Raw genomic sequence first — 26,908 nt, 5'->3', positions numbered from 1 at the left:
CAGTATATAGACCAACAAGGTGTCAAACAGTCAGGTAAAGTCAGACAGTCTGGTGAAGTAGACAAGTTCTTTGTAGAACAGTATATAGACCAACAACAAGGTGTCAGACAGTCAGGTGAAGTAGACAAGTTCTTTATAGAACAGTATATAGACCAACAACAAGGTGTCAGACAGCCAGGTGAAGTAGACAAGTTCTTTATAGAACATTATATAGACCAACAACAAGGTGTCAGACAGTCAGGTGAAGTAGACAAGTTCTTTATAGAACAGTATATAGACCAACAAGTTGTCAGACAGTATGGTGAAGTAGGCAAGTGGTTTATAGAACAGTATGTAGACCGACAACAAGGTGTCAGACGGTCAGGTGAAGTAGGCAAGTTATTTATAGAACAGTATATAGACCAACAAGTTGTCAGAGGGTCAGGTGAAGTAGACAAATTGTCAATCTATCAATATACAGAGAATTACAGACCACAGATGGGATAAATAATAAGTCAATTTCAAACTGAAGTTTATTACTTGTAGTTAAATTATCTTAAACAGTAAAGCTTGTGTGCATGTGATGTGTATTACTGTATTATGCAATCAATTTCATCTCCACACAACTACTGATCAGTTATTTTCTATATTATCAGTTTATTTGACTGCTTTGTATAAACTAGGAGTCTGTAAGTGTTGGTTGTTCTCAATTCAGGTCTTTTTCCAACTTTCAAAATTTCGAATTTACCACGCCACTTTTTAATCATTGAAAAAACATTGTTATATTCATAATTTGGAAGGTTTTAAATTCAAGACCTAATTCATTTGCCATAAATCAAAATGTTAACCATCACTGAATTGAAACAAATGTACAGCAGTTTGAAAATATTGAATGTTATTGTTATACATTAGTGCATGTGTTTCTTTCTAAATTCTAAACAAAAACAGGTCAATGTTGAAACATAGATATCAATTATATTCAAGCAAACTTAAACATTATCAATGTCAGAGCACATATTGCCAAAAACCTGAACAGCTGATACTTCTTGAAATCTAGGTATGTATAACAAAAATATTGTGAACCTTATTTTAAATGGTGAAAATGAGTCGAGATCTAAAATTAACCAAGATCAAAGACATACTTCCAGTACTCTGACCATCTTATTTAAGGAATATTATTTTTTCCAATAGAAGCCGTTGTATGCTGTAGGTTTCGGACAATGGTCAGAATGAGGATAAACTGAAGGGTGATTATGCAGGGTACACATAGGACACAGGGGATACAATCATCAAACCACTACCTAAATATCAAACCAAAGGACCAATGGTACAGAATTTACTTTCCCCATCTGATCCAGGATGAACATGTGCTTCCTGAGTCGTAGGAACAGTTTGTTTACTGATTGTCAACCTCTCCAGATGGGTCAAGTAAACATGAGCTGCACTCAACATAATACAACATAGTTTCATAGTGATCTCAATCCTAGGACAAGAGTCTTGCCTTTTCACATTTAGGACTGAAGGCTTCAGAAGACCATTTCATACTTCTAGCTTGTCATAGATTTGGCATCACTTCAAAACTCAGGGTGGGAAAAGCACTGAACTGAAGACAGAATATAAAACATCCAACAAAACATGAAATACGATGATGATTGATGATACAAAGAATTATGTTTCGTGTCTGGGAAGGATAACATCAACATCCTTGTGATTGAACTACACAAAAAGATCTCACTAGAAACAATAAATTTGAATATAAAATTATAATTCTGAAAGAAAACCTAAAACTATTGTTTACGTCTTATGAAAACGAAATTAATATTAGAGTGAAGCAATGTTAAGTACTTTGCTAAAAAGGTGATTTGTGAATAGTTATTTATGTTGGAGTTAACCTTTTATTTTTTTATTTGTTACATTTTAATCAAGGTGACCTTTTATGTCACACAAAGTAAACCTAAGCAACTCAACTACTTTGCAGCCTCTGTTAAGGTACCATTTGCTTTGGCAATCACCTAGGCTTGGCAATAATTCATGGCTGTCGCTTTTGTGTCAACCACAATGATTCAAGCCAGTAGTAGCACATAGTTGATGGGTGATAATGACAAGAAAGACAGAACACAGCAGCTAGTAAAGAGGACAAGGTGAATGTCAGTATCTGTCTCCACTCCACTACCCTCCTCTTCCTCACCTGTATAGGCCACACAAACCAGCTCCCGATATGTCAAAACACAATCTAAACGTGTTTGTATAGTATCATAGTTGATCCAATACATAAAAGTAAGCAAAGTAGATCTCAGTTAAGCCCAACAACTTCCAATCTGCTGATCATATACAAGTATACAGCATAGGATCCAGTATCAGTCTGCAGTGTATGTTCACGCCCGACACAGCAAGGTCCCGGAACACTTCCCTCTATTACCTGGCCGCAAGCTCTTAGGTTGTTTAGGAAGAGTTTCCTGTACACGGCTGTACAGCTGCATTTCCTGTTGTAACCTGTATCCAGGCCTGCCTCTGTGTGGCCACGGGGGCGTGTGTTTGTGACTGGGGCATGTTGCCAGCGGGGTGCTGACTGCCGCGTCAAGGTCGGTGACGACACTGCTCCTTCCACTTCCTCTACTGGTTGTCGTTGGTTACCATGTCTCCACAGCTCTACAAACATCTTGGACTCCACTGCAAATACATAAACCACAGCTGTAATCTGAAGGCATAATGCGGCGCTACATCAACAGTGTGCCTATCAATCATATAATTTTTCTGACAATTTAAACCAATCAATGACTGAGCCACAAATATTTTTCTTTAATATTACTTGAATTGAGAATCAAGATCAATGACTGAGCCACAAACTCAATTTTGCCTTAATAAATAGTAAACAGAAATTGACGATCTCATGGTTTGTACCATCACACTAAGTGACTGCAGGCCTGCACTGCTAGTTGAAGGGCCCCTGTGACAGCTGCGAGGCGTAGAACATGCGGTCTCCCTGGTACGTAGAGTCCTGGGACAGCATGCCATCAGCCTGAGACTTGAAGTCATCCGCCAAGAAACTGTCCTGTTATACAAGGATATGTTGTTTTTTTTAGAATTGATTTGAAGCCAATTTAATTAAACAGAAAAAGAAAAAGCATTTGATTTTTGAGGCAGGAATTTTAATTTCAAAAAGAAGTCTGAAATTGAATGCTTAATTTCAGATATTTTTGCTGCCTAATAAAAAAACGAACTTAATTCAAGTAACCATATTTTAAAAAGAAAAACTGCCTGTGTCCAATCTATCGTATTGAGTTTCTGACAATTTTTTTAGAAGTCCATTTAAAGCCGAAACTTGGCTCTGCAGTGACAAAATACACCAACAATAGTAAAAACAAGTCATGTAAGTATATTCATGTCAATGAACACCTATAAATAAATAAATAAATGAAAATGATTTCTTCAAAAAGAGTTTGTTTACATTTGAACTGTAAAGGGAAGTAATTTCACATCTACTGGATTGATAAACATGCATACTGTGAAGTGGCATCATTGTGCACTGTCAATGCTTTTCTCAATGTGTGAAAGTGTGAAAAACTCCCTTTGCCTTTTACTAGAGTAACATACCAATAGAACATACTGTTTTGATGGCTGCATTGTTTGTTTGCATTATGCCACGATTGTATTTGATATTGCATGGTTTACAGTAACTTTTGTTGTTTTCAAGAACCAATAAAATTCAAAAGGTAAAAAAGTCAAAACAAACATGGTGGCTTCTGATTTTTTTCCACTGTGTCTAATCTATCCTAGCGTCCTATTCACAGATATATATGGTATTGTTTGTTATATTATACATTGATTGACTAGTGTGCCATTTAATATCTGACATTCACTGACAGGAAGTCAGGAAGCTGAGGTCAATATGACTTTCTACCAGTGGATATCAATGGTTCACTAGTCAACAAATGTTTTATAAAATGACAAATTATTTTTAGGATTGCGCTTTACTATCAAACCAATGAGAATGTGAAAAGAAAAACGAATAACCTCACTGGAAATATATTGAATTTATTAATAGAATTACATTCTATATTTAGATGAGGATTTGGAGAAAACCCTAGTGAATTTGATGTATATTTTGCTTCGTCGATGGCTGTCTGGACCAATTAGAGACTGTCTACTTATAGGTCATACAAACAAATTCAATATGGCATACAATACGATATTGTTTGTAATATAATTTAATATGGCATATAATTGTACATGAAAAGGGAACATTGCAAGAGCAATGTGCCAATCAATTGGTTGTGTATTAACCTGCGATAGTTCTGGCTGTGAGAGTCCCGAGAGGCCAGGCTGAGACATCTGGAAGGGCTGGGACATGGAGAGGGGACCCTGTGTAAGGGGTCCCTGGGAGAAGGGCTGTGACACGTCTTGGCTAGCTTGGCTGTTGGACAACATCGACCCCTGGCTCTGCAGCTGACTGTTCTGGCTGTAGCGAGGAGGCTTCATCTTCCCACCTCGCCCACGTCCTCCACGACCACGCATATTGTTCGCTGGAAGGAACAAATAACTGAATAAAAAGTCGAAGATAACAATAATACTCAAACTAGTCATGCAAGGTTTACAAATATCAGTTCACCAGATTATTTGACTGCTTATTAGTATTACCGGTTAGCTATGCAATTAGGCTAGTTCATAACATTTTATTGAAATTCAGCTTACGCATCTGCATGGGTTGTTGAGGCGGGTGGAAGGGCTGTGGCATGGGGCTGATGAACATGTTCACGGGGACAGGCATGTTCATGGCGGGGCCCGTGTAGGCACGCTCTGGACCGATAAAGCCAAGCTGGTCGTGGGTACGCACCACTGGCTCCCTGTACCCTACACCTGAAAATACACAATATTATAAGTTTTTAATTTTAAAAAATCACCTACAAAACAAATGTTAATAAATTGAAATTAAATTGAAATGTATTTAACATCATACAGTTTGTTTATTGACAATAGTGGCAGCTACTCACTCCTGTCATAGATGCTGCCTGGTATGAGAACCTCACGGGCGTCAAACATAGTGTTGGACATGAACCTGCCCCCAGGGTTTGTAGAGTTGACAAGCTTGCGGGGCTTGCTGAACTGTATAAGGCTCTCCTTGAGGTTGTTGAGAGGACCCTCCACCAGGCACTTCTGCTCCTTGTAGTATGTCAACAGGTGGTTCCACAGGGGTTGCTGCAACATACATATAACAGGGATAGTACAACAACTTCTCAACATATACATGTTCATCACAGTCACTCACTTCTACATAGAAATCCTATGCTCTTAATGCTATCATTAAATAAAGCATTGTGTTTGACTTAACATGAACAATATCTATTTAAATCCTATGACAATCCTGATATCTGATTTCATTATATCCGAATGGTGTCAACAAAATATTTCAGAATAGCACATACCTTTGACAAAACCTTTGGGTTGCCAACAATGATTATTCCATATCTGCAAAGCAAGGAACATTATGTTTTAGGAATAAACACTGAAAGTTTTTGACATATCAATCAAATAAATGTTGATCATACTTAATTTGCAAATTCTACATTTCATAAAAAAGTAATTTTGAGAACTTGTATGTAAGTGAATAGTCCATACTTTGCTCTTGTGAGTGCAACGTTGAGACGGCGTGGGTCATTTAGAAAGCCGATGCCCTGGTGTTCGTTGGAGCGGACACATGACAGGATGATGAAGTCCTTCTCCCGTCCCTGGAACGCATCCACACTGGCAACCTCTATCTCCTGAAGATAATAAAACACTGTGTAAGTAGAAGTCATACCAAAGTATAACAAATAATACTAGGGATGGAAGCGAATATCTGAGAATCCGGATATCCTGATATCACGCAAGTATTCGGATACCAAAATGGGTATTCGAATATTCGTTAAGAATTAAAATTTCAATGAAATAGCTTAGCAGAGACATAGCAATTGTTATAAAACTTTTCAGATGAAATATTTCAACAGTGTCTGTCGCGAAGCGGGTATGTGTCACAAATCGTCTGCTAATTGGGTGTTTGCACAAGGCTTGATATTGTGTCCTTGTGCAGCACCCTGTGAAGTTCTATGACCTTGTTTACAATGACAAGTGTTGTTTTATGATCTCTGGCACTAGTAGATATTAAACGGATTGATCATTAATCCGTAGGAATTGATCGTCCAATCACAAGTTAAGGGTCGTGCAATCAAAGCTATTAATAACCAATCGCATTTTTGATGAATATGCATGAAGAAATTATTGCTATCTGAACAATAAATACAAAAACAAATGTGTTTATCTTTTCACTTTTCAATCAAATTTCCATCATTTTGCATCTTGTAACTGTGTTTTGAATTATTAATCATTCAGATCGTCTTTTTGTTTTCTTATCTTTTTCGCAATTAAATCCTTCATTACAAAAAAAAAAAAAAAAAAATTGTAGGTATTGCATTAAATCAAACAATGTAATGAAATAAAATTACAGTCGACTATCAAATAATCAAAACGTCATCATTGGTATTGGATGGAAATCATGTTTTGTAATCTGACAAAAGTAAATCAGCCAAGGCTTTTCTGACTGTATTATGAGCTGTTAAAAACAGTAACAGTTCAAGGAGGATCACTTGTACCATGTATAGTTTCTTGTTGAGCGATCCACTGTACTGCATGTACTGTACAATGTATGCCCGTTGGCCCTCGTATGGGGTGATGATGCCGATCTGCTCCGGCTTCACACCTGACCTTAGGAACCGAGTGGCCACCTTCTCAACAGACGCAGTCTCAGTTCTAAAATTACACTCAACATCTTGATGATCATGTATGAATAAATGAATACAGTCACCATTAGCAAAAATATTACACAAATTTGGTTATACTAAAAAGTCATTACATCTACATCATCATATTCTTTTACACTTTTTGCTACATCATATCAGAGTATTTATGCAAGTCAAATAGCGTGATTTGAGAAATATCTATGATATCAAAATCTGTATACTTAGCTCAACAATACATAATTGCTTGCACGCTGGATGAAAGATCTCTTTGGAAGAAGAGCATTATGCACAGCAACCAAAATCATTTACAGTTTGAGTGCTAGATTTGTATTAACCTGTTAAGATAGGATGTTCCAGAACTGGAGATTTCCTCCTGGCCAGAGCATGTTAAGAAGAACATGGGCTTGTCTGGTTGGGGCCAGGGGATGTCCAGGCTGCTCCGGATACGCTCAGCTGAAACATAACACACACTCTCTATACTAAACTCTATCAAAATCTTTTACAAAAGTTTCCAAGTGGTCAATGAAACTTCATTTATTTTTTAACAATTCTTTTCCTTCTGACTGTTAATATCTAGATCTTCAATGAAAAAGCAATTTTCTGCAATAAAGCATTACCAGGAGTGACTCCGTTCTGCAGTGAACCTTCATAGAAGATGTTGGATGGGAATGCGGACATGGCTGGGTGCATGCGGTACTGGACCTGGAGTCTGATGGGGCGGATACCAAGAACCACCAGCCGCTCAAACAGAGATTGGGACAGGCCTGCACGTGCAGCCTTCTTACACATCACCACCGGACCCAGCTGGCAGTGGTCGCCTACCAGGATCAGCTATACAACAAACAGTCAAACATCAATGAAAAAGAAAATTTATTAATTTTTGTTCATTCCAAAGATGCAAAACAAATATTTGAACAAGCATCACCAATTGGAGTTGATTTGCAGTATGAAAGTGTTGTCAACTCTGTCTACCTGTCTGCAGCCGAGGACAACAGGGATCATACATTCTGGTTCTGTAGCCTGGGTGCTCTCATCAATCAGCACAGAGCGAAACTGCATCTTGCCTAGCCTTGGATCACCAGCACCCACACACGTGCAGCAGATCACATCAGCATTCTGTAACAGTCAGACATTCTCAAACAAATATTCAATATTGCACCTTATTAAGTTCAGCAATTTACTTTGTTTTTATATAATATTGCACCTTATAAAGTTCAGCAATTTACTTTGTTCTTACTTTAACACTGATATTTCAGGAAACTACTTAACTTTCAACAACTGATTTATCTTATCAAAAAGCATGAGAACTAATATTAAAGAAATGTGTGTATTTAAGGCAGACAACTACCTGGAGGAGTTCTCGTTCACACTGCTTCTTGAGAGAGCGATAGCGTTTCTCGTCTGTGGAGGACAGCTCTCCAGTCTCATCCTTCAGCTGCTGTAGCTTCACAAGCTCCGGGGTGCTGAAACAGTGCAGAATACAGCACATATAGGTGAACGCAACAATTAAGACAGTATATATTACAGTGAATGAGAAATATTATAGACTGATCTCCAAATATTAACTTGTTAAATGTATTTATAAGTTTATCATTGATTAAGCTTTTATTAATGATTAAGAAAAAAGGGATTTGTACTTGGAACAAAACAAGCATGTTTTTTGTGCATTATATTACCTCTCCATGTTCCTGATCTGATTATGCAGGGAGAGGAAGGCCACTGGAGACTCAATTGCCTCTCTGCTCTTTGCACACAGTCTAACCACCTACATAACAACATCATTTATTTAATGTAATAACAGTCATTTTGTTCAACTGATTGTATTCTCTGTCCTAAACAGTATGAGCAGCAGTGACCAAAATAAGCCCACAAAGGGTGTATGTGTTGTACTTTCTTGAAACTAATCTTTTTACAAATTAAAGGCTTATTAAATCTGTTCTACCCAAATAAAGTTTAAATGTACATATTATGGCTTGCTGTCTTTTGAATATTTATTATATAATTATTATTTGAATTTCAAATATTTGAAATGGGATGTGATACCTTGAGTCCAGTCTTGTGTATTTTCTCTGTGAGTTGGTCTACAGCAATATTGGAGGGAGCACAGACCAGCACCTGGCCGTTGCTCTGCTTGGCGAGGTGGTACACTACTGTGGCAGATGTCACTGTCTTACCTGTCCCCGGGGGACCCTGCACAACATAACTTCACATCAACAATACTGTCAAGTAAACCATCATATCAGCAAGCACATCAAAATGAAGTACAGAGCGGGATCATAGGTGGCTTTTCTATTTTTTCATGAACAGTAAAACTATGAAGCTAGAACTACAACATAGCAAAGATAGACAACTGACAGCTTAATATTAACCATTTTTGTAGAGAGGCAAATACCAAAATATCTTTTAACATATATACCAGTATTATATAATCTAGTCTAGGTGTTGGTTACCTGGATAAGACTGAGTGGTCGCTGCAGCACAGTCTTGACAGCATACACCTGTGAGTGGTTCAGCTCTGGGAGGTTTGGGGCACTAAACCGTTTGGGCAGGGTACACTTGATAACCACATCCTCAACCTCATGACCCAGCAGCTTGTGGTAGATATAGCCCCACACTGATGTCTCATCCACTGCAAATGTCTTCAAGGCAGCCTGCATCCTGAGTAATTATTGATACAAATAAAATAAACTGTCAAAAATCTACCAATATCATTCATTCATTAATTTTACCTATATATAAGATAAGAAACAAAGACAGGTGAAAAATACCTGAAGCGAGAATGTCATAAAATACATATTTTAGCACAATAGTGTTACCTGTCGAAAGATGTTGACTTCCAGACAAAGTCGACCACAAAGTTGTGAGTGCACTCAGCCGGCACACCAGCATTGCTTTTCAGCTCTATGGCAATCTCATCACTGTGGTCTAATGCAGTGTAAAGGAATACAAGTGTCATAATTCATACCAGCAAAATATTTATTATTTACAAAAGATGTTACAAAATTCTACTGTTTAATATTATAATGTAGTGATGAGTGATCGAGTATGGTAAGCTTTGATACGGGTAAGGATACTGTCTGGTATTTTGATCACATGACCCACTCCAGACCAGTGTTTGTGCAGCTCGCCCATGTAGCGAAGCCTTAACTCATCTCCATGCATCAACTTCATTTCTGAAATCACAAAAACATGCTTGAATACATTCAAAAAAATATCATATTGAACAGATACTAGTGTCAATAAATCCCAATTTAACAATCCATCATATATATTTACATTGAATCCTCCTGTATTTTCTTGCCCACATACCATCATTAGCCTTTGGGAGGTTAAAGTAAGCAATCCTCTTCTTGTTAAGGCCGACATCCCACCGGACCACAATGTTGTCCTGGGTCTGAGACTCCTTCAGCTTCTTATCATAGTCTGCCTCCAGTTTCACCAGCGGACCAAAGATGCTCTGGTACTGGTATGCATCATCATACCTGCAAGCAAAACCAAGCAATGGTAATAAGTATTATCCTGAAGCCTCTCTCCGGCATGACTATTCAGCAGCATTCACTGAATATTAAAGATACACCACATTCGAATACAATCAAGATTATTTCAATATAAGGTGTAATGCAGGCTTTCCAGTGATGCTCCATAGGAAGTAGATGGAAGAAACTGCTCCATAGAAAGAAGAAACACTGTTTTTTTGACAAATGAAAAGATAGGAATACTTCATGACATAAAGGAAAATAATTCTTATAATATTCAATTCAAATTTTCAATCTTAAAATTCAATTACCCGAAATCTATGTCTTAGCATCTTAAAATCTTGATAAAAATAAGGTCTGTATGAAAGTTGAAAGATGTTGAAAATTTGAAAGCAATCAAGGCACAAAACAGCTTGGTATTGTTGAAATCAACTGAAACATAGCGCTGTGAACTGGCTTAATAATTAGTGAAAATAATATGAATAGATCAGTGACCAATAAATCTGACAGCTATTTCGACTAAAAAGTAGGACTATTATTGGTTTTGACAAAAGGAAGGGGGGGGGGGGGGGGGGGGGGGGAGTTTAAAATATTAGATACAAACAAAAGTAGGAGCGCTGGACAGTCTGCTGATAAAACACTTCTTCACTTCTTTGTGGTATGCAGGTCGATAAAGAATATGCATCAGAACAAGTTTCTGTAAACAATCAATGTCCACTGACAGCTAATACATATCTTGTACTGCATTATTCCTAGTTACAGGACTATTATATAACACATGTATCAGGCTCAACACAAGGCAGTTGTAAATCCACATAACAGGAGCTATCAGAGACTACGGTATTTCACTTCTTTTTACCAAAATTTTACAATAAAGAGCCACAAATTGCATTGTACAGTCAAACCTGGTTGAACGGTCACCTGCTTTAAATGGCCACCTGCCTTAACGGGCCACTCCAAATACCCCCCATACTATTTTACTATATAATGTACGTGCATTAAGCGGCCAACTGTCTAACGCGGCCGCGGCCACTAATTTTTGTCCCCATGAAGCCATATAAACACTAATTAGCGGCCACTAATCCCTTGTCACTGACACTTCCGCTTATAATTTTTTCCAATACACAGCTTTAATTGCGTATAGAAGTTTACGGAAAAGAACAACGGCCTCGGGTATCTCTGTCATCCAATGAATATGAATATTGCATCACACGATTTTCATGCATGTTTACTCATCGAGAAATCATGTTTATTACACGTCGGCGAATGTTTTGATCAGAATTGACACAATTAATGACAAAATTAATAAGATAATTAAATAATTACAAAGTTAATTATTAAATACCGACAAAAACACCGATTATTATGTACACAGTTTGCATTGTCATTCGAAGGCGTGAAACGAGTTACGATTTTTATTCACTTCAATATTATTTTTCAAAGTGCACGGTTTTATATCTGTACGAACGGAGATTTAAAATGCATTGTTCTTGATATTTTTTGAACTTGATTATGGCTGAAAATAAGACTACTCAAAAGTGTTTGACTCTAAAAGAACGTGTCGAGTGTATAAAGTTATTAGAAAACGGCCGTAGTGCAAGAAGTGTTGCCAAGGAATTTAACTGTGGAAGGACTCATACCAATTTCTTACCTGTGGAAATTGTGGAGGAATATGTAAGCAATGGAAATCCAAACGCAAAAGACAGAAGAAAATTACAGGAAATGAGGAACTGAATTAACTCGTGTATGCATGGTTTATGGACGTTTGTGCTCGTCTGGTTACTCTTTCGGGGCCATTAATTCAGACTAAATTTATCTAATGTATTTCATTTATAAATTTGAAATAAAGTTATTTTATCTATACAAGTGTATTTGTATTCAACCTTTTTCAATAATATTGATACAGATGTTACTGATTGTGGTGTGAGGTGGTGGTTATGATACATACTCCATCTCTGCAAAAAGCTACAGTGGCGGAAATGTCAAACCTGGATTAAGTGGCCACCTGTCTTAAGCAGCCACTTTGATCATTTCCCAAGGGTTGCCACTTAATACAGGTTTGACTGTATGCAAAATAGAATTATCTAACAAGTCAAGCACAGTGGATGATTGAAAGCAATTGTTTATAGTCTAAAGGCAATACATCAAGTTGCTGCTGAGATATGAACTTTTATGTGCTTTCATGCAAAACCTTAAGAAGAATTTGGATAATAAAGGGTCATAAAATGTATGTGTTTACCGTAGAAGGACCTGTTGTGGCTCCTCATCCACCCCAGGCTTCTCCAGGTCCTCCAGTTTGGCCTCTGGGTTGTCCTTCCACAGTTCTTCCAGCTTGTTGATCTGCTGGGCAGAGATCTGCCGAGCCCGAAGCTGGTCCTGGTCTGCCGGAATCTTGACCAACCATGGTAGGAATTGGCGGTCCTGGATCAATGGCTGCCACTGGGAAGGGTCCCTGGAAAGATACACTTATTGAAAGCATTGTTCAAATGCAAACTAATAATGTGATACAAGGTAATGCGACAAAACCAGTAATTTCAATGATTGACTTTACATACAACTACAGCCTTCTTATATTAGTTACAATAACCTTGACCTTAGGGGCCCTTAAAAGCAATCACATGTCCTCCATAAACTCTTCCTACATACCAAGTTTGGTCATAAAATGTCAACCCTTAATTAAGTTATGCAGTACAAACCATCTTCCTATTTTCAGTAACAGTGACCTTGATCCTAGGAGCCCCAAATGTAATCCCATGAAAAGTCCCCATAAACTCTACCTATATATCAAATTAAGTCGCAATATGTCAACCCTAACTAAAGTTATTCAGTACCAACCATTTTTCTATTTATAGTAACATAGACCTTGACCCTTGGGGCCCAAAACACAATCCCATGAAAAGTCTCCATAAACTCTTCCTGCATACACAGTTTGGTCGTAATATGTCAACCCTAACTTAAGGTATTCAGTACCAACCATTTTCCATTTTCAGAAACAGAAGACTGTATTTGTATAATAAATTCATGATGATCATCAATGCTGCAAAGGTGCTGTAAGTGACAAACAGTGACCTTGACCTTCAACAATCGAAAGAAAGCTCTTTGCATGTTCTTAATATACACCAAGTGTGGTGTCCATATGATGAAATTTTTAGTAATGGTGACCTTGACTTTTGACGGAAATGATCCGCGATCCCAAGCAAGCTCTCCTCTTCCACTACCAACCGCCAACCCACCCACCAACACACATCATTCTAGTAACCCGGTTTTCGGCGGGTTACGGTAAAAATCTAAACAGAATTATATAACCGATACCAAAATATTCATCTTGATTCTAATTTAATAGAGCTTTATTGTTTTTGGTTATTTTTAATATGTTCAAATCTATATAAGACAGCATAACCTTTGACTCACTGAGAGCCCAACATATGCAAAATTGAGTAATTTCAATTGACTTTTTGCTTTATTTCACTTTACTTACCAGTTCATGTCCTTCAGGTTGCTGAGCGTGGCGCAGGGCTGTCTGCACAGCAGCACGACAACGGAGTCAGCCTTGGCTGGAATGAAGCCGAGCAGGAACACGTTACGGCATGCACAGTTGTAACATTCCAGGACGGTCTCACCCAGCGGCCCATCCCTGTGCAGGGTTACCTCTTTTGCTTTTGCTCGAACAAGGTGGTTGATAATATGGCTATAAATATCAAATTTATGCAAACTTGAGTCTTGAATATAGAATGTGATCCTAAAAGAAATTTTAATCATACCAAACTAATGACATGATTTCCCGGTACTTTTTAAGAGAATATAAACATCATTCAATGGAATACATTTTGGAGAAATATTTTTATTTATTCGTCAGAATTTTTCAAGTTCATGTGATAACATAATCGCATCGAGATTGGCAACAAGTACCTTCCGGAAGTGTTTCCCCTGCCATTGCAAAACCACTTCTTGGTTGTGTTACAGTACACCACACACGCAGGGTCATGGATGCCGCAGTAGCTACAGACAACAACAATATATATATATATATACGTCATCTACTAGCATCATGTAAATTTTGAATCAGCTCAGCAATAATTGCAATAAATAATATTTATTATTTATTTTTATCCAGTCCTGAAGAAATAATACTGGTAAGTAATAAATTATTATCATTTTAAAATAAGGTCTTTTAAATAACCAATATGTATTAAGCACTGTTTTAGTACATGTGCAGACAGACTGGTTTTACTTAATATTTATTAATTCATACTGCAATAATTATTAATAAAAGGCTCCTGAGTGCCAGATGCCAGATTTGAATGGTTATTGATATTATTGGTGGTATTATGCACCTGAATGCACATTCGTCTTATCAATAAGTTAGGTAACAATTGAATTAGATTGTTTATATCAGAATGCCTGTTAACTATATCAACCCCTGCTAAAGACTTAGTTAAGAGATTGAACAAGGTCCAGTTTAAGCGCTTTAATAAAAGATATAAGAAAGATAAAGATAAAATAAATAATCTGTCTATCTATATATTAAAATATAAATAGAAAGTGACTTGAGTTATCTTATTGGTTAGAGATCTTGTCCAGGATATATTGCCAATAACCACTTCATCAAAAATTGTAATGATTGGAAAAGCTTTATGTGCGCAAACTGTCTGCCATTGGTTATTCAAGAAAAAGGAACTTTCAAATGTTATGTGTATTATATAAATGGTCTTATAAACGTACGAGCAAGCATGTTTTGGCAGATCTTTCATAAAAAACTGTTCCTCTTCATCCTCCTCAAACTGGAGTTCCCCAACTGCCTGTGTGATGGCACCAACATTTCCATCAATGCCATTCTGAACGGGAAGCTCACTTGCCTGAAAAATTAAAGCAAATTTAGAATTAACAAGAGCCATCTTAAGACAGCGCGCTCGACTACGCCGCTTTGACTTAAAATACAATAACGATGTAATAATACCAAGTTTGGTCTCTTTATGTCAAACCTAACTAAAATTATTCGATACATAAGGTGACTTTGATGCTGCCCTCCCACCAGCCCGCCCAAACAATGACGCAAGTCATTCAAATAACTTGATTTCCCATTATGAAAATGTGGTTAAGAATATACAAATATGCCTTTCAAAGGAAATTAAAATAAAATATTAAAGGGCCATAATTTGTATTTAGGCTTTAAACGGAGTTATGTTTCTTGTTGTAAGATGGTCTTAAATAATTTTGAATTTTATTAAGTGCATTTAATGAACGGTATAAAAGATAATATGAAGTTATCTAACCTCATTATGTGATGGCTCTGAACATCTGTGTGAAGTTTTAAGTCAATTGAATGAATGGTATTGGAGTTTTAAGTGGACCGAAGAATTACCATTGCCGTGTTACTCAGGCGTGTAACACCGTGAAACTCCGAGGAAACTGATGAGAATCTCCTACTTTTCATGCATTTTTATTTAATTTATTTGAATACTTCCCCTATTGTGCTGTTTCAATATTTTTCAGACTCACTTGCACATGATATGACTGGTAATCCTTTAACAAATTCAATACATGTCTATTTTTGATCCAGTTCTAATGCATTATTATATCAAACTCATTTGACTTTAGTCCCAGTATCTTAAAGTAATGTAAATTAATGTTTCTACGCATATTCAATTAACTTCTTTATATTTTTAACCTCCAGTTTGATAGAAAAAAAATGCATTTTTCGTTATGACAAACATGCCACAAAAAACGAAAGTAGTCTAAATTTAGTGCACAATACGTTACTGCGCAATTTACATATCACGTGACTTGCAAACTGCCAAAATAATAGATAGCAATTCATACTAATAATTTCTATTTATTAACTAAGAAGTAATGGTTTAAATATTTTTTAAACACAATATTCATATTATATAACACTGTTACTTTCATAAAATATTTTAATTGAAAGCTAAATTATATTTGAATTGAAAGCTTAATTATATTCATTTATAGTAACGAAATAGATTACGACAATATCTTCATAGATACGGCAAATTAGTTACCTTCATACTTTTATAACATGCTAATTAACAATGCAATGAAAATATTATCTGGAATTGGGAAAAACAAATGAGATGTATCACAACAAAAATAATGACAGGAAAGATATTCACACTTACAAGCTACTCAACATCTTTAATACTCCAATCAAGTTCTCAACAAATTTTAGCAAGGAAATTGGGTTACTTACTCCGCAAATGTCCACAATAAATTTTAAAACCCTCTGAGTAACCAAGGAATATGGTAGTTACGTGAGGAGTGTACTGTTCTTCAAAAAGTTCCCGAAACAATTAAAAACATTTATATTTTACTTGATAACAAAAATTAGGCAAATTCTTTGCAGCTCCTTTAATTCTAAGATTTCGGACTACTGACACTTGCACCGAAATTCCACTAGGTTCAAATTGATGCTTACTACAAATAACTGATGCATCAATTTCATTACGATTTATGTGCGCCAAAACCCTGAAGCTTGGTTTAACTGAAAGCCCTGGAAGGGCAATAACTGACATTTAAACAAGCGTTATAGCTGACTATGCTCTGGAAGGTGATTGTACCCGGTATCCTTTGACCAACATTCAGGCCCGTTTTTCGTGGAACTTTGGGGCATGATCTAGTCTAAAATAATAGACATGTTATATGGGATTCTTCCAATCCCTAACATCTAAACTGGTTTGTGCAAAAACTGGGTGGGTTTGAAAAATATTGAAATTGTATTTAGTGAAGTATTTTATGTTTGAAATGGATAATAAAGGTTTATATTCATTTTAATCATGTAAGTGCAAAGCTATTTTTCACAAAATAAGCATTAAACACTTGATCTACCTTTCCAATTAAACGAAACTTGACTGACACAGACAACAATTATGCCAAGCGGAACAACTCCACCCAATCGTAATAACTCTGCCACCTACGACAAGCTATGTGATAAATCTCGTGAATACAATCGTAACAACTTGGCCATGACCGAAGTGCTCCGATGGTTGTAAAACTGTGAACTGCAGCCTTGCGTTATGTTTTGACAGAATGAAATGAAGAAAACCCCATCAAACTCATAATTATTCGATAGATATTTATTTCTTGTGTACGGAACTAATATAAAATAACATTATCTAGTAATATTTCTTGTTTTTATGATATTTTTTGGACGCAGTATGCTTTGACCCGGAATTCTGATCGGAACAACTACCCACTTTTGGTACAAAACAATTTGTAAGTGAAGGATTTGCCATATCAAAAATCGTATAAAAAATATGTCAACGTACAAAGTTTTGGACTAGGGCATGATCCACACCCATGTCCAATGTGTACCAATGGCTTTTCTATGTATGCAGTTTTTGCATCATTTAATAGTTAGAGGTCCTTTTAGCAACCATGTTTCAGATGTTGGGCAGGTATTTAAGGCAATTATATTTTAACAAATCACTCAGGACAGGTAACTAGTGCCCGAGTAGTGACCATTGATATTAGCAGCAAAAACCATATACCTGACTTTGGCTTTGTCCCTGATCAAGCTGTGAAGCTTGTGTTTGGGACTGCGTTTGAGAAGGTAACGTGAAATCGGTGAAGTCATATTCTGATCCCTGTGTATCGGCGCCGAGAAGGTCTTCCTCGGTATCCAGGAAGGTCAATGTCTGCGAATTTGGGGCGTAAGTGTCAACACTCATCTTGGACGTTACAAAGTTTAAAACAATTACAATTTTCGGAACTTAACCATCAGCCGTCTTTGCTAAGAGGGGCGCAATTATCTGAACATGTCAGGATGGGAATATCAACCGAAAGTTGGAAACCCACGTCGTTATCTTCACGCCATTCCGTTCTGCTGTGTTGACGTAGGTGGAGCGCAGGTTTCGATGACGTCAAGAATTTGTTTTACCCAAAAGTAAATTTACCAGCATGCAAAAAAGTCCAACACTGTAAGCAGAGTTGCCGTTCGTTTCTCTATAACTGTTGTCATTTTGCAGTACGTAAACAGGGGGGAGAATCGAGCTTAACCTTAGCATTCAAACAAGATGGCGGCGCCCATGTAAAAGGTGAGTTTTTCGGCGATTTAAAATTTTGGAAGCCAGTTTAGACACTGGCATATTGTGAAAAACCTGCTAGAGAAAATTCCACACCCATTGGTACTTGGATCTCCATGAAACATGCTGTAGTTTTGTCAAACATTCGGACATCGGCATCGACTCGAGAGGAAAACGAACTAAAAGGCACGGCTAAGGTTAGGATCCCTCGATAATATTGGCCTGTTTTGACGATTAGCAACACTATTCATGATTGTTGTGTCAAGTTGGTGCACTTTAAATGTGTATTGATCAAAAGTTATCCGTCTAGAAACCCGTAATGACGTATTTGCTTCAAAATTAGTATTTATGCACAATGCTAAGGAGCAGTGCACGCAAATAAGTGGCTAAGGTTAGGTGCCATTTATTGAGAGAGGCGTTCATCACCTACGGTAATTTTGTTTCGTGTTTGTATCTGTTCTTTCTGAGAGATTAAAGGTTTCCGTAACACTGTGCGACATCATCATTATCCAGATGAGGTATTTTGAAACTGCCAAATCTGATTTCGCTGTGTTTTCATCTAGATACAGTTGAGAAAAAAACTACAGTGACGCGATGTTGTGGATGAAAATCGTCTATTTTGTAGTTTTTGGTGTACCTGTTTAAATTTGAGGATGCATTAAAACAAGTAATAAAGAAATATTCATATTCATATTTAATCAATCGTTACCAGAAGCGAAACTGATCGCACTTAATTAGTACTTAAATTGTCAACGGTAGATCGGTCTTGTCAAAAATGTTGACAAAATATTGTAATGATGATAAAGGTTTAAAGTAGATGAATGATGTTTCCTGTATACTCGTATTTGAAAATAGTGTCTGGCTCGATCAAACATAGTTTAAACGGTTGCAGGCATAGACGAATACTTTACCGGTTTACCGATCTAGAACTGTTATGTTTGTTGTGTCACTAAACCCTAGTTTCTCCTAGTGACAGGTACACCAAAAACTACAAAATAGACGATTTTCATCCACAACATCGCGTCACTGTAGTTTTTTTCTCAACTGTATCTAGATGAAAACACAGCGAAATCAGATTTGGCAGTTTCAAAATACCTCATCTGGATAATGATGATGTCGCACAGTGTTACGGAAACCTTTAATCTCTCAGAAAGAACAGATACAAACACGAAACAAAATTACCGTAGGTGATGAACGCCTCTCTCAATAAATGGCACCTAACCTTAGCCACTTATTTGCGTGCACTGCTCCTTAGCATTGTGCATAAATACTAATTTTGAAGCAAATACGTCATTACGGGTTTCTAGACGGATAACTTTTGATCAATACACATTTAAAGTGCACCAACTTGACACAACAATCATGAATAGTGTTGCTAATCGTCAAAACAGGCCAATATTATCGAGGGATCCTAACCTTAGCCGTGCCTTTTAGTTCGTTTTCCTCTCGAGTCGATGCCGATGTCCGAATGTTTGACAAAACTACAGCATGTTTCATGGAGATCCAAGTACCAATGGGTGTGGAATTTTCTCTAGCAGGTTTTTCACAATATGCCAGTGTCTAAACTGGCTTCCAAAATTTTAAATCGCCGAAAAACTCACCTTTTACATGGGCGCCGCCATCTTGTTTGAATGCTAAGGTTAAGCTCGATTCTCCCCCCTGTAAAGACAGTTATGTCATGTATGTTGATGGAATCCAATTTATTAGTTTTTATTTATACAATTGATTTTATTATTTTTTAAAGCAATGGACAACGGGTTCGCAACATATTCTACAATGTATTCGAAGTCAGGGTAACTTGTATTAAGTTACAGGGTAACAGTGTAACTTGTATTAAGAGTTACCAGATTGGCCGCATACTTTTGCGAGTTGCATTTAGCGCCCAATATGGTACCGCGACAGTTCTCTTGCTTCTCAGTGTTTAGTTGCCGACCCCTTTGTACTGGTATCCTGAAATTAGAGTACGAGTTTCCAGTTTTCAGGGAAGATGTCACAGTACTGACTCGCACAGGGTACAGAAAGTATGCGAGCTATCAGGGTCGGTAAGCTTAGTTGAAAGAGAACTTGACTTGTAAGCAGGGTTTTCCGGGTTCGATCCCCATACGGACCACAAGCATTTCTGAGTCGATGACATAGTGAAGCAATAAATTATTTAGCAATGTCTACCACAATGTATTCCCAGTCAGATTAATGGACAAAGCTTCTTGTGTTACGCCCAAGGATGTCACTTTCCAGTCTGTCAAACTGTAAGACCGGCATAACCTGTCTCTTACTTTTAATTTACTGGTGCCAGCGCAAACCCATGAAAATAACAATAGACATATCAACAGCCAGTCATTCCCACTTTACTTACGAAGCATTTGATACGCACTTTCATTTGGATTGTTCGTTGAAATGAATATGGGTATAAAACACAGTCATTTGTCATACATTGCCAGCATAACACGACGGTTTGAGAGAAGTAGGTAAGGGAATGGTATGGTCCCCGAGGACACAAAAGTTAAGGTTATATATCATAGACGATTTTATTCTAAATTTAACGTTCGGATCGTCAAAACGTTTTTGAATTTTCATCTTTCAATATGTGGAGATAGCTGTGAACAATCGCATTCGGAAAAAGTTAAATGTTTTAAATTATTTATATGATCTTTATTTCCCCTGAACGACACACACACACACGCGCGCGCGCGCGCACGCACGCACGGACTCACGCATGCACACACATTTATATATATATATATATATATTGAATAACATAATAAATGTATGTGTTAACAACAAACGAAAAGAAATATGTCATGATAAATGCATATGAACATATAGTAAAGATATGATCAGATATACATTTGCAAACAGAAAGATAACACAATATGGCAAAAAAAAACTGCATTAGTAAAGACTCTGTTTATGTCAAATGAAAAAGAGAAAAATGCATTTGCGTACAAGCAAAAATGTTACATTGTCAAGAAAAACTTATGTGCAAGCAACGACATGAAAAAAGAAGGTTTTCCAACATTATTACAAATGAAAGGAGACGAAAAAGGAACTTGTATGGTATCTACTTACGGTAACATGTGTATCGGCATTATCTTATAATCAAACAATTTATTACATAATATGTAATCAGTGAAATATCATTAACGATCACAGAATTATTATATTCACCATTCGAAACATTACTAACTGATGTTTACATGCTAGTTGGAATTGAAATTTATTTTCAAAATAGTTTTTTTACAACATATTTATAATAACGCCACACGCGTGGCATAACATAATTGACTTGTTTTCATAAATGCTAGGTTCACTCCAAAGTTTGCCAACTTCTAGAACATGTCGTCTTGATTGGAAATCGTTTGCGCAGGTTCATATAATGGCCGGTTCGATTATTTATGTAAGAGCATGAAGCGATACACTTTTCTGGGCTAATTGTGTCCTTTTGGGTGTTCTGTTAAGAGTTAAAGACGTTAAACATCTCTTTTTGTACACTGAGAATCTAACTACTTAGGGAGTTGTCTTTACAATAGCGCGTTTTTTCATCGGCGACAGGCTAGCATTTTCTGTTCGTGTATTGGCGGATTTCTTTGTCACTACGGTCTTGTGTGAGTTTCTGTATAGCGTGAGGTTCGTTCGCCTTTAAATCGGGCCATGGTGAAGTTCAAGTCCGTTCCTGAAGTGAAAAAGTCGTTGACTTCAAATTATGATACACATCACGTACCAAACGGAAGGAATCCTGATCATTAGCGATTCGTATCCTCTCGAGACTAAACAGTTGTGCACAAGTTCGTTTGCATTTCACCAAACCAAGCTTGCAATAAACACATTGGGGGGGGGGGGGGGCAAAAACTCGGCCATGAAACGTGAACAGTAGAGTAAAAACATGAAGTTTGGAAAATAGGAATATATACATATGAAAGCACTGTTACAACATGCACAGATATGCCATATTTGCCGAGAAAATACGAAAAATTGCATATAAAATTAACACGTTTATTTGTAAACATTGGCTCCTAAGCCACAATCTGTTCAATAACTTTTTTATCTTTAAAGTTATGATACCAAACTAAGATGTCGATCATAGAATATGTTTTTCGCCACATACTGGACGCATACATTTTCCAAAATTTAAAGAAAAGGTCAACTTATCAGGCAAAAGTTGGTACCTGAATCGGTAGTTTTCATTCTAAATCCGCCATTTTGTTTGCCATAAAACATTTTTCTCACTTAATGTTTGCATGAAACGAAATTACGTCACCCCTCCCCAAAAGGTGTTTGGGTTTGAGCTCATTTGTATTGAATTGTCGAATTTATCCAAAAAACATGTTGATTATTCCCGTAATAAGTAATGGAAAACTTAATGTATGCTTTCCTTATATAGTTGTATCCAATTAATACAAGAAGTGGCCTTGTTATAGTCCCTGTACACTTTAATGCCATTCTTTTCCTATTTTATATTTTGTGCGATTTTCAACACGTTGTGTATGTTGTATTCAAAGTTAAGAGCCTTACCGCCTACTAGATGAGTTGCAAAGATATTGTTAATATATAAAGATGCACTCTTACTCCCAAACAAGATTTACCACAAGTTCAATTGTTTTAATAAATATACCAAAATTGGAAAAGGATAAATAAATGTAAAAAAACAATGGTTCTTATAAAGGATACCGATTATAATTTAAAAGAAAGATGCAGAAAACATGGTATTTCTACCTAATGAGACGATAGTATATCGCGGTAAATCTTTTAGTTGCTCACTCACCAATCATTTTATATTTTTGCGTTTTCAGCTATTAAATACACAGTAACACTCTTGTTATCGGTAAGTAATATGTTCATAAATGCATTATTTAGTAAGTAGTTAAAGTTTATCACTCAAAATTTATGTTTGTTTTACATGTATAATTATGTATTGGTTTTGAATAATAGTGTCACTATATAAAAACTGACAAAACTGTCAGTAACCCCGGTTTTCGTTTCGGTAAATTGTAGGTTTCTTTTCTTTGGAGAATATTTACCGGGTCACCGTGTAAACAAAAACGGTTAGCCTAAGGTACAGTACGGATTGTAGTATTGCCAGATAAACGACAGTACGGATTTCAGCAGGTGCTTGGATGGTCTATTTACGTCATAGATATTTGTGTAAATAGAAAAATTTGCCTTTGCAGCAAAGTATTAAGGTTGACAATGTTTATCATAAATTTCTCTTGTCAAAATGAACTCAATTTTGATTGTGTTTATATAAAATAATAATGTAAGTAGTTGCCACATTTTCCCATGATTATTTTATGAAATAATTTGGGTAAATCAAACAATTAAGAAATAAAGGAAGATCTACACTGTACTTTATCTTTGATTTAGATTTAGCTAATACAGTATAATTTAGTATTTTAGTACTCCATATAAACAGCTGCTTCTGAGTCTTTAACGGTTTTTGAATAGGCGAAAGTTCCCTATAATCGCATTATTGTGCCTAGTATTTTAGAAGGTGTAAACAAAGGTCCATGCCTTTAATTTTAATACCTATCAATCCTTTATTTATATTCATCATGAAAAGCATCCAACTTTGACACTGAAATTTAAGACATCCATTACGTTTTGAAGTATTTTGAGTGTAAATCATATGACTGTAGCAATCATTGCTTTGGAACACGTTCAAAAGCACTGTAGTTTATCAAATGACCATATATCTCTATGCTGGTAGTAATAGCTCGGGGACACGTTCTAAAGCACTGTAGTTTATCAAATGACCATATATCTCTATACTGGTGATCATAGCTGGGGAACACGTTCTAAAGCACTGTAGTTTATCAAATGACCATATATCTTTATACTGGTAGTAATAGCTTTGGGACACGTTCTAAAGCACTGTAGTTTATCAAATGACCATATATCTCTATGCTGGTGGTCATAGCTGGTGGACACGTGCTAAAGCACTGTAGTTTATCAAATGACCATATATCTTTATGCTGGTGATCATAGCTGGGTTACACGTTCTAAAGCACTGTAGTTTATCAAATGACCATATATCTTTATACAGGTAGTCATAGCTGGGAGACACATTCTAAAGCACTGTAGTTTATCAAATGACCATATATCTTTATACTGGTAGTCATAGCTGGGGGACACACCCTAAAGCACTGTAGTCTATCAAATGACCATATATCTCTATGCTGGTGGTCATAGCTGGGGGACACGTTCTAAAGCACTAGTTTATCAAATGACCATATATCTTTATGCTGGTGATCATAGCTGGGTTACACGTTCTAAAGCACTGTAGTTTATCAAATGACCATATATCTTTATGCTGGTGATCATAGCTGGGGGACACGTTCTAAAGCACTGTAGTTTATCAAATGACCATATATCTTTATACAGGTAGTCATAGCTCGGGGACATGTTCTAAAGCACTGTAGTTTATCAAATGACCATATATCTTTATACAGGTGGTCATAGCTGGGGGACACGTTCTAAAGCACTGTAGTTTATCAAATGACCATATATCTCTATACAGGTGGTCATAGCTGGGGGACACGTTCTAAAGCACTGTAGTTTATCAAATGACCATATATCTCTATACTGGTGGTCATAGCTGGGTTACACGTTCTAAAGCACTGTAGTTTATCAAATGACCATATATCTTTATACTGGTGGTCATAGCTGGGGGACACGTTCTAAAGCACTGTAGTTTATCAAATGACCATATATCTTTATACAGGTGATCATAGCTGGGGGACACGTTCTAAAGCACTGTAGTTTATCAAATGACCATATATCTTTATACAGGTAGTCATAGCTCGGGGACACATTCTAAAGCACTGTAGTTTATCAAATGACCATATATCTTTATACTGGTGATCATAGCTGGGGGACACATTCTAAAGCACTGTAGTTTATCAAATGACCATATATCTTTATACTGGTAGTAATAGCTGGGGGACACGTTCTAAAGCACTGTAGTTTATCAAATGACAATATATCTCTATACTGGTGATCATAGCTGGGGAACACGTTCTAAAGCACTGTAGTTTATCAAATGACCATATATCTTTATACTGGTAGTAATAGCTTTGGGACACGTTCTAAAGCACTGTAGTTTATCAAATGACCATATATCTCTATGCTGGTGGTCATAGCTGGGGGACACGTTCTAAAGCACTGTAGTTTATCAAATGACCATATATCTTTATACTGGTAGTCATAGCTGGGGGACACATCCTAAAGCACTGTAGTTTATCAAATGACCATATATCTCTATGCTGGTGGTCATAGCTGGGGGACACGTTCTAAAGCACTGTAGTTTATCAAATGACCATATATCTTTATACAGGTAGTCATAGCTCGGGGACACGTTCTAAAGCACTGTAGTTTATCAAATGACCATATATCTCTATACAGGTGGTCATAGCTGGGGGACACGTTCTAAAGCACTGTAGTTTATCAAATGACCATATATCTCTATACAGGTGGTCATAGCTGGGGGACACGTTCTAAAGCACTGTAGTTTATCAAATGACCATATATCTCTATACTGGTGGTCATAGCTGGGGGACACGTTCTGAAGCACTGTAGTTTATCAAATGACCATATATCTCTATACAGGTGGTCATAGCTGGGAGACACGTTCTAAAGCACTGTAGTTTATCAAATGACCATATATCTCTATACTGGTGGTCATAGCTGGGGGACACGTTCTAAAGCACTGTAGTTTATCAAATCACCATATATCTTTATACTGGTAGTCATAGCTGGGTACACGTTCTAAAGCACTGTAGTTTATCAAATGACCATATATCTCTATACTGGTAGTAATAGCTTGGGGACACGTAATTTGTTAAGTGTTAAATCATAAGGAAAAGAGTGTTAAAACAAAAATAGCAAAAGCTGGAACCCTTTAGCAAAATAATGTTGAAGACCACAATTTCAAACGTGTATTCAAAATTAATTACGGCTGATGTGTTGTTTGATTGGTTGATTGACAATGTATCATGTGATATAATGAATGTTTCCATAAGGGGCCAACATATCCACCATTTTTGTTAAAGTCCCGGTGGCTGTGTTGACTAGCCGGCTGTTTTTTTTACTGTTCACTTGGTTTTTCCTGGCGTGGGTTTGAACCCCACAAAAACCAAAATAAATTTTTATGCACTGGATTTTTTTTCTGCATTATTCATAACATAAAAAAATGATAAAAATAGTTTTTTTTCAGATGCATTACCGGGAAAACTAATATTTGGTCCAAAAACAAAAGCGAGTCACTTTTAAGTACTGCATTCAGTTTACTTGGTATATGCCTTCCAGATGCGTAGTCAGGCTTTACTGAATGTTACGCACGAAAGGGGGATGGTGTTGAAGGAGGAATATCCCTGTAGCTGTAGGGGGGCTCCCCAAGGAAAAAAAATGAAATATAGAACTAACATGTTGGGCACTGATGTGTATTTGGAGGGATTTATAGGTTCGGGCCGCCGACCTTGTAGTAACCAAGTGATTGATTTAGGCTCAGTAAGCTATCCAACACAGAGAAAAAATGCTTACTATAGCTGATCTTCCCTTTATTCTGATATCAATATTTAGCTTAGCCCTTGAATTTGATGCCATTTTTTGCCATATTTATTTTTTCATTTTTCAAATTGATGTTACACAC

At 36.7% G+C, this 26,908-nt stretch overlaps 1 protein-coding gene across 1 annotated transcript; it reads right to left on the bottom strand.

Moving 5' to 3' along the window:
- Positions 1-498: 498 nt before the first annotated feature.
- Positions 499-18,080, bottom strand: LOC128227816 (regulator of nonsense transcripts 1-like). Its single transcript, XM_052938685.1, has 23 exons — positions 17,734-18,080; positions 14,951-15,084; positions 14,138-14,227; positions 13,707-13,916; positions 12,468-12,680; positions 10,062-10,234; positions 9,827-9,925; positions 9,569-9,677; positions 9,203-9,410; positions 8,796-8,942; positions 8,429-8,517; positions 8,101-8,215; positions 7,725-7,868; positions 7,370-7,583; positions 7,088-7,205; positions 6,606-6,762; positions 5,596-5,738; positions 5,403-5,445; positions 4,971-5,175; positions 4,672-4,836; positions 4,264-4,502; positions 2,881-3,031; positions 499-2,649 (listed from the first exon to the last, which is right to left on the bottom strand). Exons 1-22 carry the CDS (start codon positions 17,911-17,913, stop codon positions 2,912-2,914), a joined length of 3,315 nt encoding a protein of 1,104 aa, XP_052794645.1. The 5' UTR covers positions 17,914-18,080; the 3' UTR covers positions 499-2,649; positions 2,881-2,911.
- Between the last annotated feature and the right edge of the window lie 8,828 nt (positions 18,081-26,908).

The sequence above is a fragment of the Mya arenaria genome, chromosome 3, assembly GCF_026914265.1.
Source record: "Mya arenaria isolate MELC-2E11 chromosome 3, ASM2691426v1".
NCBI classification, from domain to species: domain Eukaryota; kingdom Metazoa; phylum Mollusca; class Bivalvia; order Myida; family Myidae; genus Mya; species Mya arenaria.
The sequence above is the reverse complement of the archived record's forward strand: the minus strand, read 5'-3'. Positions and strand labels throughout refer to the sequence as shown.

Bases quoted from the DNA above. Each gene is read 5' to 3' on its own strand.
- LOC128227816 (XM_052938685.1), bottom strand. From the start codon at position 17,913: ATGAGTGTTGACACTTACGCCCCAAATTCGCAGACATTGACCTTCCTG. The intron at 9,926-10,061 runs GTATGTGGGCAA...TTGTGATTTCAG, and splicing joins CCTCCCAAAGGCTAATGATG to AAATGAAGTTGATGCATGGA. The intron at 9,678-9,826 runs GTATCCTTACCC...ACACTGCATTAG, and splicing joins TGTGATCAAAATACCAGACA to ACCACAGTGATGAGATTGCC.